Source organism: Rhinolophus sinicus, chromosome 14, assembly GCF_057876585.1.
Source record: "Rhinolophus sinicus isolate RSI-liver-muscle chromosome 14, RSI-T2T, whole genome shotgun sequence".
NCBI classification, from domain to species: Eukaryota; Metazoa; Chordata; class Mammalia; order Chiroptera; family Rhinolophidae; genus Rhinolophus; species Rhinolophus sinicus.
In genome coordinates, this window is record NC_142514.1 from 177391418 (window position 1) to 177408686 (window position 17269).

General features: G+C 53.0%; 2 protein-coding genes across 2 annotated transcripts in view; one reads left to right on the plus strand and one right to left on the minus strand.

The window, feature by feature from the left end:
* Positions 1-927: 927 nt before the first annotated feature.
* On the minus strand, positions 928-10153 carry SSRP1 (structure specific recognition protein 1). Its single transcript, XM_019713426.3, has 17 exons — positions 10001-10153; positions 9384-9520; positions 8794-8979; positions 8064-8169; positions 7607-7797; positions 7271-7501; positions 7028-7131; positions 6792-6920; positions 6300-6521; positions 5484-5556; positions 4918-5056; positions 4755-4800; positions 3204-3333; positions 2620-2790; positions 2377-2465; positions 1695-1881; positions 928-1424 (listed from the first exon to the last, which is right to left on the minus strand). The coding sequence occupies exons 2-17, from the start codon at positions 9435-9437 to the stop codon at positions 1353-1355; spliced, it is 2130 nt and encodes a 709-aa protein (XP_019568985.1). The 5' UTR covers positions 9438-9520; positions 10001-10153; the 3' UTR covers positions 928-1352.
* A 1670-nt stretch (positions 10154-11823) lies between these two features.
* Positions 11824-17269, plus strand: part of P2RX3 (purinergic receptor P2X 3) — a 31198-nt gene continuing 25752 nt past the window's right edge. Inside the window, exon 1 of the mRNA XM_074336406.2 lies at positions 11824-12196. Within this exon, the coding sequence (XP_074192507.1) occupies positions 12078-12196 (119 nt within the window). The 5' untranslated portion in view covers positions 11824-12077. The remainder of the gene's footprint in view (positions 12197-17269) is intronic.

The window sequence follows — 17269 nt, forward strand, 5'->3', positions numbered from 1 at the left end:
CAGTGAAAACCCGGAGTGGGAAGCCCGTGCAGAACTCGCCGGACCGTATGCAAATAGAGCAGCCCAGGTACTCAATTATTCATGAATCTTGCACGAGGGGCCCGCCCCAGCCTCAGACCCGGGTGAAACTGACGCAATTCAGCCGCTAAAAACGCTGGGGCAAAATGGCCACCGAGACGACTGCCTAGAGAGACTTAAGCTGACGGCCCAATTCTCAGGCCCAACGGCCTGAACTGATCGCAGTACCATAGAGTCGCGGCGAGAAAGAAGGTAACCCTTGGCCGACTGGGGAGGCTTTCTGTGGTAAACACCTTAGAGCCTACCCAACGTGGCCACCCCACGTGTGTAAATTCAGATTTGGAGCCGCAGTGAGGACTGGAAGCTCTGTTTCCCTCACTACTTATTTATCTCGTTATGCTCCCTTCCCAGATATAAATTCTTCCTGACCTCAAAATTTGATACACCCTTTTTCATATAAAAACAAAAGCTTCACCCATACTCGGTACCTTTCCTGCACCCCCACCCCCACACCACTCATCGTCCCAACTCTCCAGCATCAGGTTTCCAGTCTCTCTTGCTGAGAGGCCAGTCAATCCTGATTCCATTATCTAAAGCCTTGGAAGACCCTTGACTCATAGGTGATTAAGGATGGAGCCAGTAGCTGCCTCTCCTTAGCTTGGCTAATGGAGTGGAGCTGTGAGAGAGACTTCCTAATCAGATCAGCTCTCATTTCTAGACTCTCAGGTGGCCCATCCCTGCTGAAGAGGGTGAAAACCAATGCTTGTCCAGCCGGGAACAGAACAGGATGTACCTGGAGACTTGCTTCCCAGCTGGCCAGCAAGGCCCTGCCCAGTCACAGCAGTGCGGTAAACACCACCGAGAAAAGGGGGAGCAATGCAACAGGGCTAGAGAGGAGGCATAAGGGCATGGTTTCCAAAGTCAGTTCCCTTTATTAAATGATTTTCACAGAACCAGAAATACAAAATTAAAGTAGAAATTGGCCCCAGTTAGGAGCTACAGGCCTGACCTCACACGACCCCAGCTGCAGCAACTTGAACAGGACAAGAAGCAGCTATATCCCAAAGGTCGGGAAAGTAGGGCGAGGATTTGGAACCTGCACTGCCCTGCCTCCCACCCAATCTCTCCCCCAGTTATAAAGAGGCATCTTCGTGAAGCAGCATCCCAGGAAGACGCCTCCCCTGCCGTCCCAGCCAAGTGCACACCACCAGAAGAGCTTGTTCAGATGGCACAGAATCCAGAGACTACATTTCATATGAGAAACTGGTACCAAAACATGAGTGGGGAGTCGAATGTGACAGGGCAAGCACAAGGAGAGAGTGTTTTCCTCCTCTCTACTCATCAGATCCTGACGCCGAGTCTTCTGAGCTGGGGGGAGTACTGGCTAATTCCTCTTCTTCAGAGTCCTGAAAATGAAACGTCTCTTTAGGGGAAAGGTGGACAGTCCCGGTTGCCCTCCCAGCCACTTGTCAGTGGTGAAGGGCCCCTAATTCCCTACCCTTCCCTAACCTCCAACACTAGTCTTCAGAACCCCAGAATTCCACCTATCCATTCCATCCCATTACTGCTGTGGACCAACCACAATCCCTGGCCCAGAAACATCTGCTGCCACCCCCATACCAATTCAGATGCCCTTCACCCTTCCAAGCCCCACAACCCCCAAACTCCTGCCACACCTCACTCTGCCTTCTCTTCTTTTTGCTCTTGTTCTCTCCTGAAGAGCTCTCATCACTGGACACAAACTCTTTGCTCTTGAAGCTCTCACTTAGCTGCCTTGACGACGACTTGGATGACGAGCCCCTAGAGGGCACTGACTTCTTTTCCATCTTTGCCTTTACTTTCTTCTTCTTCTTTGACTTGTCCCTATATTAGCAAGAGGAAAAAGGTTTCCCCATCATCAAGGTCAAACCTCCCCCAGCTTTAACAGGGCCTTTCCCAGTCCCAGCCACACTGCCCATCTCATGTCAACAGCCAGCCATGTCAGCCCAAGTGCCCCAAGAGAGAGCATCTAAGTGAAGAACGAGAAGAATCAGCCTTCACAGCCTGGTTATATGCAAAACTTACCTGACATCTCTTGCTTTATCGTAAAAATTCACATAATTATGCACCATAATATGTATTTTTAGCTACCCCGTACCTTCAAATAAAATTGACCCTCTAGGAAAATGGGCCATATTTATCCAGCGACTTCAGAAACTCTCTAGCATATTACCCATACTTGGGCAATTGCCTAACCAGGTTTGAGAAGCACTGTCCTACTGAAGTCTGTTATATTTAACTGCCCAGTTCTCTACTTGGACCTGCAAAAAATATCTGTCAAAAAAGCAGTTCCTGGGCCATTCTGTTCCCAACACTCACCTCTTAGAAGACTCACCCCGGCCGCCTTCATATTCTTTCATGGCCTTTTCATATTCCCTCCTGGCATCCTCAGCCTTGCGATCCCACTCCTGTCCCACACATACACAGGGGTCGGGGGGTGGGGAAGGGAAGAATGAGATTCTTGCCTGACACAGGCAAAACCTATACAGAGGTTCCACCAGGGCCCTCCACCCCCTCTACCAGTTACAAGATTTACCATCCCTCGTCTCTGCTGGTACTCACCTCCTTCTTCTCTTTGGACATCCCCTTCCAGATCTCGCCTGCCTTCTTGGAAAGATCCGTGATGCTGATGCCCGGATGGTCTGACTTGATCTTCTCTCGGCTGGCGTTGAGCCACAGCATGTAGGCAGACATGGGCCTCTTGGGGGCATTGGGGTCTTTGCCCTTCTTTACCTACACAAGAAAGAACCCAAAGGCCTTCAGCCACTATAGCCCACATTCTCCCAAAGAAATTACGTGGATCTCCTATCTAGGAACAAAATGGAGAAAGGACTAAACTGCATCAAGCTTGACTAGGAGCTCCCTACGGGCAGGGACCATGTCTTCCTCCCCTCTGCACCCCAGTACCTAGCTCATGAGGGGCCCCTTTCTTTTGGGCTCCCAGGACAAAAGAAGCCTGTCTCCTAGGTCAGAACTCCCAGAAGCTCATTATCTCAAGGACTAGAGAGAAACGTTTGCAAGAAGATACTCCTCGAGGCCCTAATCACTGGCTACAAAAAGCAGCCCCAACCCACAGGCCCTAAGGGTGGTGGACGGGAGAACAGGGAGCAGCACCCCAGCACCCTCCCATTCAGGAGAAGCAGCACCTCCACAGGCTTCTTGCGGCTCTTGCGATCCTTGGCCATCTTGGCCTTTTTAAGCTGTTTTCGTTTCTTCTCATCTCGGTCACTGTCACCCTCATTACTAGAGGAGCTGGCAGAGGCGTTGCTATCAAACCTGCCAAGGAGAGTGGGGCTTAGACTCACTCAGGGACAGAGGACGGCACCCCATGGTCTCAGAGCAGGAAAGGAGTCCAAAGACACCTGCCCAGAAATGCGGGCAGAAGGAGGACCACAGGGCAGCCTCCACCAGCATCCCCAACTCTTCCTTCCCTTCGCTGAGGTGGCTTCCACCATGCCCTCCCCAGACCCAGCTATAGCAACGGGTTATTTGGTCCATCAGTCAAAGAAAAGCAAACGGGCTTTATCTGCTCTCCTTGGTCACAGCCTAGCCCAAGGCCTCCTCCAGCCCCATGCTCCCGGGAACGGGGACAGAAACTGTCTCATCCACATGCCCAAGTCCACCTCACGACTCCGGGTTACTCCTCTTACTCTACCCTTAGTCTCTCTGATCAAGAGACAGTTACTATAAAAAGTGGGGAAAAACCAACTCCAGTCCAACGCAGCCTGCACTGATGTTATCACAGTCCTACCCGACACACACAGGACTCCTGAGAAAACAGAACTGCCCAAACCGCACGGCGCTCAGCGGTCCTCAAGAGCCTTTCATAAGCGTTTAACTCACGGACTCACTACGAATAAGCACGTGGCGCCCAGAAGTAGTGGGCTCCTGTAGATTTTCTTCTTTTTCCTGCCCAACATTCATTCTGAGTGCTTCAGGATTCAGAGTCCCAACTTTCTGTTGGGAACCACCACGCCCCGTGCAGGAGGGGCCTACCCAACCACAGGCCGTGGGTACACGGCCGAGTTCTGGGCCCTCAGAGCATATCATCGTAACTCACACTTGGGAAGGGCCACGTAACCACGCTGCTTACTGCTGCTCTGAGCGCAGAAGCACTTCTGGGTGTTAAACGAGTAGGATTAAGCCTGCCCAGAGCTCCTGAGGGTCATTTGGCACTGCACGGGGCAAAGCTACCTGAAAATAGGGAAGTCAGAAGAAAGAGGAAGATTCCCCACAGCTGCTGAGTGCCTGCTCCAGGTGCCTGAAGCCAGTCACACCCCTGGACTCTAGTTACCTGAGCGTACAAAATCCCCTTTTAAGCACAGTCCGTTCAAGTCCTATTTCTGACACTGGTGATCAAGAGTCTTGATCAACACAGCACGGGGGCACTATTGTCATTTTACAGTTGAAAACGCTGAGATTCAGTGACGGACCCAAGGACTGCGGCAAGTTAAGTGGGGCAGTGGCTCTCATCCCCGTCTCTCCCCACTATACTTCTATGGCTTCACAACATGCCTTGCACTTACAAAGTGTTTGACGATTTGATTTTGGAAGCATTTCCATCTACCACCTCACTGGAGGTCACTTTTGCACCCTGGGTCAGTAGTAATGCTGGGACACAAAACATGTCCAGAAATCTCTGGTCCTTTCAGCTCAGAGGCCACCACCTCCCCCCATGAGGTGGAACCAAAACTCACTCCTCTGCCAAGTCTTCCTCCTCTTCACCTGGGTTAAACGACTCATCTGAAAACAATACAGAAGGCATCACTTGTGCGCCACAGAAACGCTGCCCCCGTCCCCAAACACCCAGACCTGCCCGTCTGCCCGCCCCAGGCCCTGGCACTGCCGAGGCTGGCCCACCGGTTTCTTCTCCTGACTCATCGCTGCTGTCGTTGGCATTCTCTTCCCGGATCTTGCCCTCCTCCTTCATCCGCTCCAAGTAGGCATCGTGCTGGTCTTCATCTGAGTCGGCATACTCGTCGTAGCTTGGGTTCATGCCCTGGCCGCCAGGGGAGAGGACAGTGAGGGCCGACTGGCCCTGCTGCCAGAGCCCCTGCACGCTCGGGAGCACTGCCCCAAGCCTGTGAGTTAATGTCAGAGCAGCAACTCCCACAAGACCTGGCGCTGGATTGTCCACACACAGCCAACGTGCAGGGCCTTCGCCCAACGACTTCCTGCCAACTGGGTTAGTCCAAGCCCCTCCCTCCCTCTCCCAGCCCCACTGGGGGGCTTCTCAGGGACTGCAGAAACTGATCTACGGTCATGCTGAGGAAACCTGTACCAGGAGGGGGTAAAGGTCACACGCACCTCTTTTTTCTATAAGGGTAAGAAGAGAAGAGAGAATGAAAAAACTGGAAGTAATCCCTGCCCCTTTCCCCACTACAGAAGGAACGGGAGAGGCTCATCCTTTCCACACACAGAGGTACCTCTTTCAATCCCCGGTTTTTGATGTTGAGTTTTTTTGCGTTGACAAAATCAAACAGCTTCCCATACTCCTCCCTGTGGGGGGAGACGCACCATGTTACCAGACAGGCAGGGCCACCAAGGGGAGGACTGACTACACGTTGTTCTGACACCCATGGGCTGGGACAGACTGTGGGGCCTGGAGCTCTTGACCACATTATCCAACCCAACAGCTCAAAGACACCCTCGGAGAACAGCAGTAGAGTCAGACACTAGTCTTGAAAGATGGACCTGCATGGCTCTCAAGAGTTCTGGGGAAGAAAAGGTGGGGAGGGGTGTGCCCTGGTTATCACACATGCACAGAGCAAGAGGAGGATATCCGGGGAGGGGATTTTTCATCCTTTTACTCATTAGTATTTCGTACTTCACAAGGTTATGAGGATTAAGTGTGAAGATGTTTGTAAAATGTTAGCCCACAGTGAGCACTCGATAAACATTAGCGGCTGTGTTCCCGGGCAGCAAGCTCATTCCAGGAAGAGAGACAGATAGCATTTCCATCATGGGGGCAGTGGAGGAGGAGAAGGGTTAGCACTGTACACAGAGCTTCCGTAATACGGAAAACAATTTTAAGCACAGAAAACAAGCAATGGAGAGGCTTCCAAAGGCTGAGCACCAAGGACAACCAAATCCCAGGGAAGCAAAAGAAAAATTCTGCTCAAACTCAAAGGCTTGAAGTCAGAGATGAGTCACAGGCCTGGAGAGGACCCCAGGCCGGGCCAGGCCTCCCAGTCAGAACCAAGATGCCCAGGAAGTGACCGGCAGAGGCTCTCAGCTCTCACCTCTCAATGCTGCTGAAGGTATACTGAGTGCCCTGCTTGGTCTCAATTTCAAAGTCAAAGGAACGTGTGGTGGTGGTGCCACGGGCAAAGTTGACAAAGGAGATCTCGTCGAAGCGGATGTGCACAGGTGGCTTGTGGACATAGATGAAGCCCCGCTCCAGCGGGTACAGCAGTCCCGAGCTCGCCTTGTAGGAACAGGTGATGCACTGGGCCCCGGAGTGCCTGGTGGAGGGCACAAGGGGCCCAGTCAGTGCCTACCTCAGCAGCAGGTGGCACAGAGCCAAAGGGTACATCTCTTGGGAGCAACACCTGTGTGCTCAGGCCCTCAAGTCAGGGAACCTCACCGAGCTACTCTGGAGGAGGCAACTGACACCATCAAGACACGACTCAACCAGGCCTCTAAGGGGCTGCGCTCCCATCCAGGACGGGTTTACCGAGGGGACTCGGCACAGCCCTCCCCCACAGGTCAGGACCCCACGCCTGCACACTCACCCTTGGAAGTTGCCTGGGACCGTGATCTTGCGGTTCACCAGCGCCTTCATGACACGGCTGACCATCTCATAGAGGGACCCCGACATGTTCTTGGTGAGCCGCCCCTCAAAGCGCTTCTCTACCTCTTCCCTACAAACAGAGGAAGACGCGGCCGGTCAGTCACGCGCACTGCTGCCTGCTAGTGCACGCCTGTCTGCTGCCAGGACATGGCAGGATGAGTCCAGAGAGACACTCACTCATTCATGTTGAGAGTCAAGGAGATGTCCTCATCCTTGGAGAAGAGAAGGATCAGGAAGTGGTAACGGGTCTGGCCCTGCTTGATGGGCGGATCCAGGCTGATCTGGAAGGAAGAGCCGACGAGGTTCAGCATCAGTCGCTGCTCCAGAAGAACTTGCTGATTAACTGAACCCCAGTGACATCTAGCTACTAAAGACTCGGGCAAAAACCAGGACAATCCACCGCCGGTGGTCTCTGCTTACCACAAAGAACATCTGGCGCTGGTCCTTGTGGGGCAGCAAAAAGAGACGCAGCACCGTGGTGTAGGGTATCTTATAGTCGAAGGTCTTGCCGTGCAGGTGCAGAAAGGTGGGGTAGATCCGAATGTCGTATCGGCCTCGGGGAGTCAAACACTGCAGCTCCCGGAAGATACAGATGGCGTCTCCAGTGGCCTGGATCACATCCGCCTTAGACAGCACGTTCTGGGCAAAGGCCTACAAAAGCACACACTGGTCATCCAGTAGCAGGGATTCTGCTCCTGGGCCAGCTAGGGCCCGCTCAATACCATCTGCTCCCAAGGTGACCAGGGGACACCTCACCTCAACAGGGTCCACGCCATCCTCCTGGGTGGGAGGCACGTAGAAGCGCACCTCCATGAGAGAGACCTCTGCATCATCATTCTGGTGGAACTCCAATGTCACCTCGTTTTTGCCTGTGGTGCACTGGGACACGTTGCTGAGGGGTATCTCAAAGACCGGCTGGTCGCCAATGTCAAAAGAAAGCAGCTGCCCTGTAGGGAAAGGGCTATCAGCCACCAGCTCCTCCCCTCAAGTCTGCAGAAGCCACATTCCCAGCAGGGCACTGGGGTTACTTTGCTCAAACTGTACCCCCAAGACCAGGCACAGTGCCTGAAACACTGTTGGTCCTCCATAAATACATGATGAATTACAGACTGACAGGAAGTCAGAGACAGTGACAGAAAGAGGAAAACAAGTTAAAGGCTGAAACCCTTCATCCTATCTTGTCCCCAAACCTCAATCCTTGCCCAGGACTCACCACCAAACTTCACCGTTCCCCAGTTCCAGCCCTTCACACATAGGTCCTTCTCCATTAGCTCAAGGCGATAGTGAGTTTTGAAGAAATCAGAGAGTTTCTCAAACTCCTGCAGGTGGAGTGGAGAGAGTAGTCCCAGTAAACCCCAGTGGTTTTAACACAAACTTGAACATTCGGGATTATCTATGTTGGAGAAATTGCCCTGATATACCTTTTATCAGAAATCCATGGTGACTTAGAAGCTCAGCTATAAAATTGTTTAAAAGGATGTTGGAAGAGGTTGTTTCTGGGGACTGGATCTCAGGCTGGGGGGAGAATGAAATAAGGAACTGACAATTCCTCACGATGCTATCTGACTTTATATAGGTAGTGCTTTAATGCGAGTGGAAATTAACATGAAGTAGTCTTTAACTCAAGCAGTTCAAAATGGGAAAACAAAACCCAAACTAAAGCATCAAGCTAAGACTCTGAACCTGGATAAAGGCAACAAGCAGAAACCACGCAAAAAATCAAAATGGTAGCAAATCTTCTGGAGTCAAGACACAAAGACACCCCCAAGACTCTGACACCCAAAACTGGACACGGATTGCTTAATGGCCTCAATGGCCCTGCTCTGTGGAGCCCAAACTAGCAGTTACATGGTTATCAGAGGAAAGAGCCCCAACTCTCTCTAGATTAAAATTAAACAAGACGACGCCATAAAAGGAGGGTTTATGGCAACAGGGCATCTCACCGATTCTCGGAAGCCGTCATACTTGTAGACATGGCCGTTCTTTGTAAGCAGTTTAAGTCCATGGCCCAGAGCCACCCGGCGCCAGATGCCCTCCGTCAACTCCCCCGCCTGGATGTTGTCCACTTTGCCCGTCTTACTGTTCTTGAAGATGATGCCCTGCCGGCTCAACCTCAGCCGGCCGTCATTCTGTTGGGAAAATCGGCCCAAATGCACGGGGACGGCACACAGTGCATACCGGGTACAGTCCCACCCAACACCCATTCTCGGCTGGCCAGCTAGCAGAACAACAGCTGAAGTGGCGAGGGCCAGCAAGAGGGGACAAGCAGCCAGCAAGTCTGGATTCTAATCCTGGCTCTGGCATCCAGAACCCTTGCAGGTCCTCAAGTTGGGAATGAGGGATGGAGCAGCAGGTCTGGTCCCTTCCAACTCTGAGATCCTGTAACTCTTGTACTCTCTCATTATTGCCTTTTGTTAGGGAAACACGAGGAATGCATTATACTGACTCCTTTTTCAAAGCATCTCTTGTTGACTGACAAAAAGTCCACTCCCTTCCCTTCTCCACCTGTAGTAAAAGCCCAAGCCCCTCGTACCATGGAGCCTTTCACCTCCTGATAGATATCATTGAACTCCAGTGTTTCTGCCATGCTGTCCTTTCCCTTTTGGCCTCAACTGGGAGCTGGGCGCCAACTCCTTGGATGGGTGTGCAGATCCTCAGCAAGTTGGGGATCTGAATTCAAGAGGAAAACAGAAAGACAACACTTCACTCTGCCCCCAGATGGGGCCAGATAGCAACCGTGGCTGTGCCTGGGATGTCTCAGGATCTCCTCGGCCTAGGAGCCGACAGGAGGGCTCCGCAGAGCTCGAGGGGCCAGGCCCAGCCCCGGCTAGAGAACCAGGCCTGGAGTGGCGCTTACATCCTAACCAGACACGGGCTCTGGACGCTCCACCCGGCGCCATGGCAACGAGCAGCGGTATCCCAGGGCCTGCCTGAAGCCCGCACCTCACCGGTGCTCCAACCCAGCTCAGAGTGCAGGGTTTCCCTCCCAGAGCTCCCACCGCGCCGCAGCCCCAGGCCCACGGTTCCCCCTCCCCCGAAAATGGATTCGCCCGCTACCCGCAGATTCGAACGCGGAACAGTCCATCGTGAGCACCCCGGGGGGAAGCGGGACCCGCGCCCTCCTGAGGCCCGGGGACGGTGACCACCCACCTCTAAAGCAGTAGCCTCGTGACGGCCCAGGTGCGGGCGGTGGGCGCGCTAGGGGATGCGGGGGAAGGGGGGTAGGGACACAGGGGATAGGGGAACACTGGGGAACCTTTTCCCGCGTGCGCGCCCCAGAGTCCCGCCACCGGAAGCTGTGCCGGATCATAGAGAGGATGAGCTGGCTAGAGAGGTGCGAGCTCGGCCCACCTACGCGGCGGTCACATAGAGCGTCGGCGGCCCTGGAGGACCTGAGGTCGGCCGGGCGGCGAGAAGTCCCACCCGCATGGAATCTGACTAGAAAATGGATACGCGTAGGGCTTTTTAAATATTACAGACACTTCTTCGGTGAAGGACTAGGTCCTAAAGAGAAATTGTGTAGTTTTCTTTTATCAGACTTTCCACAGATTCGTGCGTATATGTGTTGGCTTGATGTGGGCCCTTCTCTCCTGCCCAATAGTGGTGTCTGTAGAGGAGGAGTTCGTGAGACAAGAAGAAAAATACATATTTAAAGAGTTGAGAGAAATGACCCCGCCCACTGGCTGCGAAGAGAATGCGTGTCTTGGTGTCATTGTGACTGTCCTGCTCTCCCCTGTCAGTCACATGAGATTGGATCCTTTTGGAAATGAGTTCACTGTCTGCACCCAAAAAACGTCACATGTCTAACTGCAATGTATGGTTGCCTGGAAGAGGCTGGGAAACGGAGGTATGAAGTTCAAGTGCTGGTGTCAGAGCCAGAACTGACTTGAAACCACGTCAACCTGGGATTGCGGGAGCAATGCCCTCCTCCCACAGCCCTAGGATGCGTCTTGCAACATCGAAGGAGGCCAGACCCGGGACACGAGTTTGGGTTCCCCTACTCCAACCTCCTTTTGCAGGTGGGAAAACTGAGGCCCAAAGAGGAGGTAACCAGGGCCTCATAAATGGGCAACAAATCTGGAGATTAGAACCCAAACCTCCTTGCCCCGGTCCAGGGCTCTTCTATCATAATCACAGCAACTCTACATTCAGGACAATTGATCATATGTGTCCTGTGTGAACACATTAGGACGGAAAACTTAAACTCCAGATTGCTCTGAAAATCTGACTTAACCCCGTTACACCAGCTTGCCGACTGAGTCCCGGTATGAGAGGCAGCGGGAGGGCACCGTTGCTCCCTGAGCTCATGGCCGTAAGCTCTGCACAATGGCTACTGCAACACTATCTAGCAACATAAGTTCATCTGGATTCAATATATATGTATTGAGCACCAACAGCGTTCTAGGACCTAAGGATTTAAGTGAACAAGATGGAAACAGCACCAGCCTTCCAGGAGCATATCATCTAACAAATGATTCAAATGAGTAAACTGACAGTAAAACAAAAACACAACAAAAATAAATAAGTAACCCAATGTGATAATACTACAGATGGAGTTTCAGCCACTGCCAATTTGAGTTAGGAATATGAGCTGTGACTCTACTCGCCCCCTCCCAAGAGACCACCTGAAATATTTGAGACCACCTCCCCCTGCCCCATGCTGTTGGAGGCTACTTGGGAAGGGCGGGGATGGCTGCAGACTGGAGTGGCCTTAGGAAGACCGGAATGAAAGGGGTACTCAGAGCAGGCAGGCTATTAGGTGGCTGGGGGATGGGGCATTGCAAGGGGCTTTAAGGAGAGCATAAAGCAGCTGGTGAGCTGGGATGAAGATGCAGCATAAGAGAACGGAACCGAAACGATAGACAGAGTGCAGATAAAACATGAGTCCCAGGGGGCCCTAGCCAGCTGGATCCCAGGCAATCAGGAGCCTGGGATTGGAGACCCCACCCCTGCCATGACATCACAGGGGAGTAGGGTGGAGACGAACAAAAAGGGGTCCCCCCTCCACCGCCCTGGCCTTGGACTTTTGGCAGCCCAGAGTGTCAAGAGGAGAGAGAGCCTGGGCACTGGGCTAGGGTTGCCTAACTTAAAGGAACAGGCTCCCCATTCCTCAAGACCCTCTGCACCGCCCCTCCAGGCGTTGATCCCTATCTCCCTGTCTGAGGGCTGCTCCCTCCTGAGACTGCCATTGGGTCCCTTCTGAGTGGCCCCCAAACACTCTTTCAACATGAACTGCATGTCCGATTTCTTTACCTACGAGACCACCAAGTCGGTGGTTGTGAAGAGCTGGACCATTGGGATTATCAACCGAGCAGTTCAGCTTCTGATCATCTCCTACTTTGTGGGGTGAGTCTGGCCCCCTGTCTCCTTAGTGTGCTGTCCAGCTTCCGAAGCTTCTCCACCCTCTGGGGGAAGTCTCTTTTGTGGAGCCATGTCCCTAGGACTGGCCTCTGTGGCCCCATCAGGAATCTGGTGGTCCTGAGATGGGTTCTTTCTCGCAGTAAACCCTCCGGAGTTGGAGGGTGATCCCGAGACACACAGCGCGAGGGCACCACCCTCCCCAGGAGAGGTCCCAGGTGACCATCTCCCCTCTCCCTTTCCTCATCTTCCCCCCCAACCAGAGAACAGACAGACCCCCACACGCACATCTTCCCATTCACCTCAGTCAACCCTTTGGGGTCTCAAAAAGACAAGGGATTCCAGGAATGGGGACAGGAAGGCACTGAAACAAGGGAGCCAGTGACAGGTTGACTGCAGGGTGTAAGGAGGGCCAGCTGGAGGAGGGAAGGAGAGAACTGGATCCGCTTTAGAATGAGGGCTCCCCTCCTGGCATGGAGAGATGGGGAGAGAACACAGAAAGGGCAGAAGCCGTGCTTTTGGAGGGTAGGACAAAGCAGGAAGACCTGCCCCTTGGGAGGGAGGGAGAACCACAGGCACCAATAGCACTCGAGGGGAGAGCTGTTGAAGAGAAAAGTGGCTTTTCTGAACGTGGTGTAGCGTCCTTCCTCAAGAAGCCAGAAACACTCCCCTTTGTCAGAAAACGTAAATTCCCTATTTTTACCTGGCTTTGTACTATATAACCCAGCTGGGAGGTGCCTAAGAGCCAGCGAGGTCCCCCTCGCTGTGGCCCCCCCTCTTGGAGGCACCCACACACACACACTCACACACATGCACAGAGGGCCATGGAACACACAATGGTGGGGGGAAACACACAGGTTCTGTCCTTCTCATGGTCCTTCGCACACACTGGCATCAGGAAATACAGGCCAAAACCTCAAGGGTTTTCTTTCCTGGTGTGCAGGTCTCCAGTCTCGTGCTGTTCCCTGAGACAATGGGTCTGTGTGAGAGAGACAGCAAGCCACTGACGGTTGTCATGAGTTAATTCAAGCAAGCCAAAGGAGATATCCTGTGTGCGTAAGGGTGGGAGCTGCCTGTGGGGGGCCTCCTGGCCTGAAGGTCGCAGTAGTGTGTGAGGGTGTGCGTGGAAATGTGGGTAGATGTGAATTAAGGGATTTTTGCTCCGCGGGCTTAGCAAGAGCCAGTAAGCTTCAGTAATGCGTGTATTGTAGACAAAGCTGTACATCCTGTACTCCTCGTGGGGACATTAGAGAAGGGACTCATGCTTTGGGGTAGGGTTAAATGGCCTTGAAGTTCTCTTCCAAGTGTGAGGTTTTGTGAGATATGTTTGCAAATGTTTCCTGTCCGCACCTCCGGGGCCTGGCTCAGAGTTGGTTCTTAAAGCTTCCATGTTCACGGGCATGTGTGATGCACTGATTGTTTATAGGTAGCCACAAGATGGTATATTGGGCCAGGTGAGTGCAAATGCTGCCTCAGCACATTCCCAGCCTGTCCCGACTCCGTTGGGTCCAGGCGGGAGACCGATGGAGGTGGGTAGAGACACGGGCTCCCGGACCAGCCTCCTCAGCACCCCACGGCCCTTGTCTCTCCCACATCAGGATGCAGTGTGATGCTCTGATCCCGGTGCTGGAGCCGGGCCTGCTGGAGGAAGCACGAGAGGCTCTTTGGCATCTTGAGGTTCATCCCCATCCATCTCCCAGCCTGACAGCTCCCCACGGGGCAGCTCCTTCCAGTTATATCGTGCCCTCTGCGGCCCAGCCCCCTGGTGTGAGCCCGACTCTGCGCAGGCACGTGAGCCCTTGCACCATTAGGACTTCCGGAATCCATTGTCGCTCATTTAGCAGAAATGCATTGAGCATCTCTTCATGCCAGAGATTGTGCACTGAGGTGGGCAAAAGCAGACAGGCTCCTCACCCTCATGGAGCATATCATGCAAGACATGGACATTGATCAAATAATTTCTGCCAACAAATGTAAAATCTCAACTGTGGCTCAGGGTTCGAAGAAGAGGCACACTGTGCTAGGAGAGATGGCCAGTACGGAGGTGTTTGACCTGGTCAGGGAACCGAGGGAAGGTTTTCTGGAGATGTGGCACTCAAGCCAGCATCCGAAGGACGAGGAGGAGCAACCCAGGTGAAACAAGGGTAGGAAGAGGGTTCAAGGCAGAGTGACCCAGCTCTGCAAAGGGAAAGGGCCTGGCTAATGGGGAGGAGAGAAGGAGGTCTTTATGGCTGGAGCAGACAGAGCAAAGGAGACGGAGACGGTGGTGCAAGATGGGGGCAGGATTGCAGACGAAGGTCAGACCTCAGACACCTCAGATCTTTCCTTTGTTACAGAAGAGGAGTGAATGGGAGGCTCCTAAAGGGTTTTAGTGTGTGTGTGTGTGTGTGAGAGAGAGAGAGAGAGAGAGAGAGAGAGAGAGAGAGAGAGAGAGAATTGATTTGAGACAGACATGATGAGGTCTGCGTTGGGAAGACCGCTCTGGCTGATACACAAAGGGATTGGAGTAGGTAGGAGAGGAGACAGGAAAATGCGTTAAAAGGTGGTGCAATCAGATGGAGAGAAATGACTGTGCCTTGGACTCAATAGAATGTGAAAGGATTTTAAATGCTGTGATGTTAATGCTTAACTAATACTTGAATCTCTTCCATAGTGTGCCTGTCAGGTAGACCAGATGCATAATCTTACCTAGGACGTGTGTACTCACAGCAACACACCACCTAACTGTCTCCACACATGCTCTCACTACCGCCTCTAGCCTCAGGTTTGACACCATTTCATCACTGGTTTCCTTTACCTAGGATTTCCAGGCAGGAATTCCCACCTGTTCTCAGGAATTTTTTTTCTCTTTTCCATTCCCAAATCCTGAGATATAAACTGTTTTCTGTTCTCCACAATGAATCATTTCTACAAAATGACGGCTGATACTACCAACCACCTGGGTTCAAGGAGCCGATTTTCCCAATTTCCTGACCAACTTTTCTTGGGATTTGGGAATGGGAAAGCAAAAAATATTCCTGAGAATGGGTGGGAATTCCCGCCTGGAAACCCTACCTTTACCCATCCCAGGTTCACAGAGAGGCCAGGACTTACCTTGTTTTCTCATATGGCCTTTCCTAGGCCCACGTGGTCATCCAGCCTTTTCTATCAGGTGGGACTTCCTAAGAGCCAATCTCTTGTCTGGATCTTGTGGGGACCTGAGGAGAACGTAGGAGGAGGTCCCTGGGGCCTGAGTCCCCAGGAATGCTGGTCAGGGCTTGGCCTGGGGTTGGTTTCCAGGGCCTTCCTGGAGGAAGCCGCCTCCCTGCACAGTAGCAGAGAGGACATTCCCAGCCCTTTAATGCTCCATCCATCGGAAGAACCTGTGGCAGTTGATGGTGCATCTGAGCCCATCACAGCCCTGCCCTCCCCATCCAGTTTCACCAATTTTATGTAGAGGCACAGTACATAAAGCAGTTAAAAGGCGGAGCTGCTCTAGTTTAACGAGAAGGGCCTGCAATTCCCCCTTCATGGAACCCCCATCCCATCTTCTCAGCTCAAGGTAGCAAGCAGCCTGAGGCACCTTTTTGGCACACTAGGTGACAGATATGGCAGGGACACCTGTCGGAACCCCATCTTACAGGTTAGAGAGATGAGTGGCTTTCATTCTTGCCTCTCCTCTCCCCTCACCACAGCCCCATGATGGGGAGACCACGGGGAGGCACCTGATTAGAAGCCTCGCTCTGACGCCAAGATGGTCACTTTACATCTCTAGGTCTCAGTCACCGTATCTGGAAAATGGGTTGAGGAATGCCCCTCCCAGGGAATTATGGCGAGGGGAGGTAACATGTCAGTGCCTTTCCTGAGCTGGGTGACTCAGTAATAGATGGTAACTATTGTTGTTTCACAGACTCCCCAGCATGCCTCCCCCTTTCCCTCTGCTCAGCTCACAGCTTCCTAAGAGACCCGTCTCCTCCCAGCACACACAGCACACACTCCTCACACCCACTCCCTGGCCTCCTCCCTGACTCCTGGGGGTGGACAGGAGGGTGCTGGGATGCTGCTCTCGCCTCCTTCCTGCACATCCCACCTGCCAAGGAGCTGCCATCCGCTTTCCGCTCTATAAATAATAAACCAGGAACATGAGAAAAAATAAGTCAGAGCAGCAGAGTAAATGCCAAGAATCAAAGACTCATTTCTGCCCTATCGTCTCAGCCCTGGTCTCTGGAGATAGACTCGGCCCCTCCGTTCTGGAAATGAAGCATCCCCTTATTTCAAGCTGCCCTGATGACGTCCTTGGGCCCCGCGGGGCCACCGAATTTCTTCCACTTGTTATTTAACTCAGGAGAGAATTATGATGTGTCCTCTCCTTCCCACTGGGCACGAGAGAGAACCTTGAAAAAGGAGGAGGAGGAAAGAGATTGGTTGATTGTTCCTCCAATCCCTCGGTCCTTCCTCCGGAGGTTTTCCTAAGCTAGGAGATGCTGTCCCTGGTGATGGGCAGGGGCCTGCAGGACAAGGCCCAGGATCGAGTTCAGGGAGCCCGCTGTGGCCTGGGCCTGGGCTGGGACACAGCAGAAGACCCCATAGTGAGGTAGCTGTGAGCAGTCGGCCTGGGTTGGAACCCACATACCCCCCGGCAAGTCAGCAGCCACTCTATGCCTCAGTTTCCTTATTTGTAACATACTAATAATAGCAAAGCAGTGTCAGTGGGTTGTGGTAAGGATTCGATGAATCCTCAACACGTACAGCACTCGGCCTGCTGTGTTGATTGTATGATAATAACCTGAATCCCGCTTCTTATCTGCAAATGTTCCCGGACTTTAGAAACTGGGGAAGGGGCCTCAGGAAACCATTTCATTAGACCAGCACTCAGAGATGTGTCCATTCTGTGGCCAGCACACTGAGGTTCCAGAGGGCGTGTGTGGCCGTGCCTTCCACCCGGGTGCGTGTACAGCAGCGGCGACCACAGGACTCTCAGCTGGGAGCGGAGAGCCGGGGCCTCGACCTCTCTGCCTTCGTGCTGCAGGGCTCCAGGCCATGAGCGCTTAACGCTCACTTGTACAGTTGCTCTAACAGGGA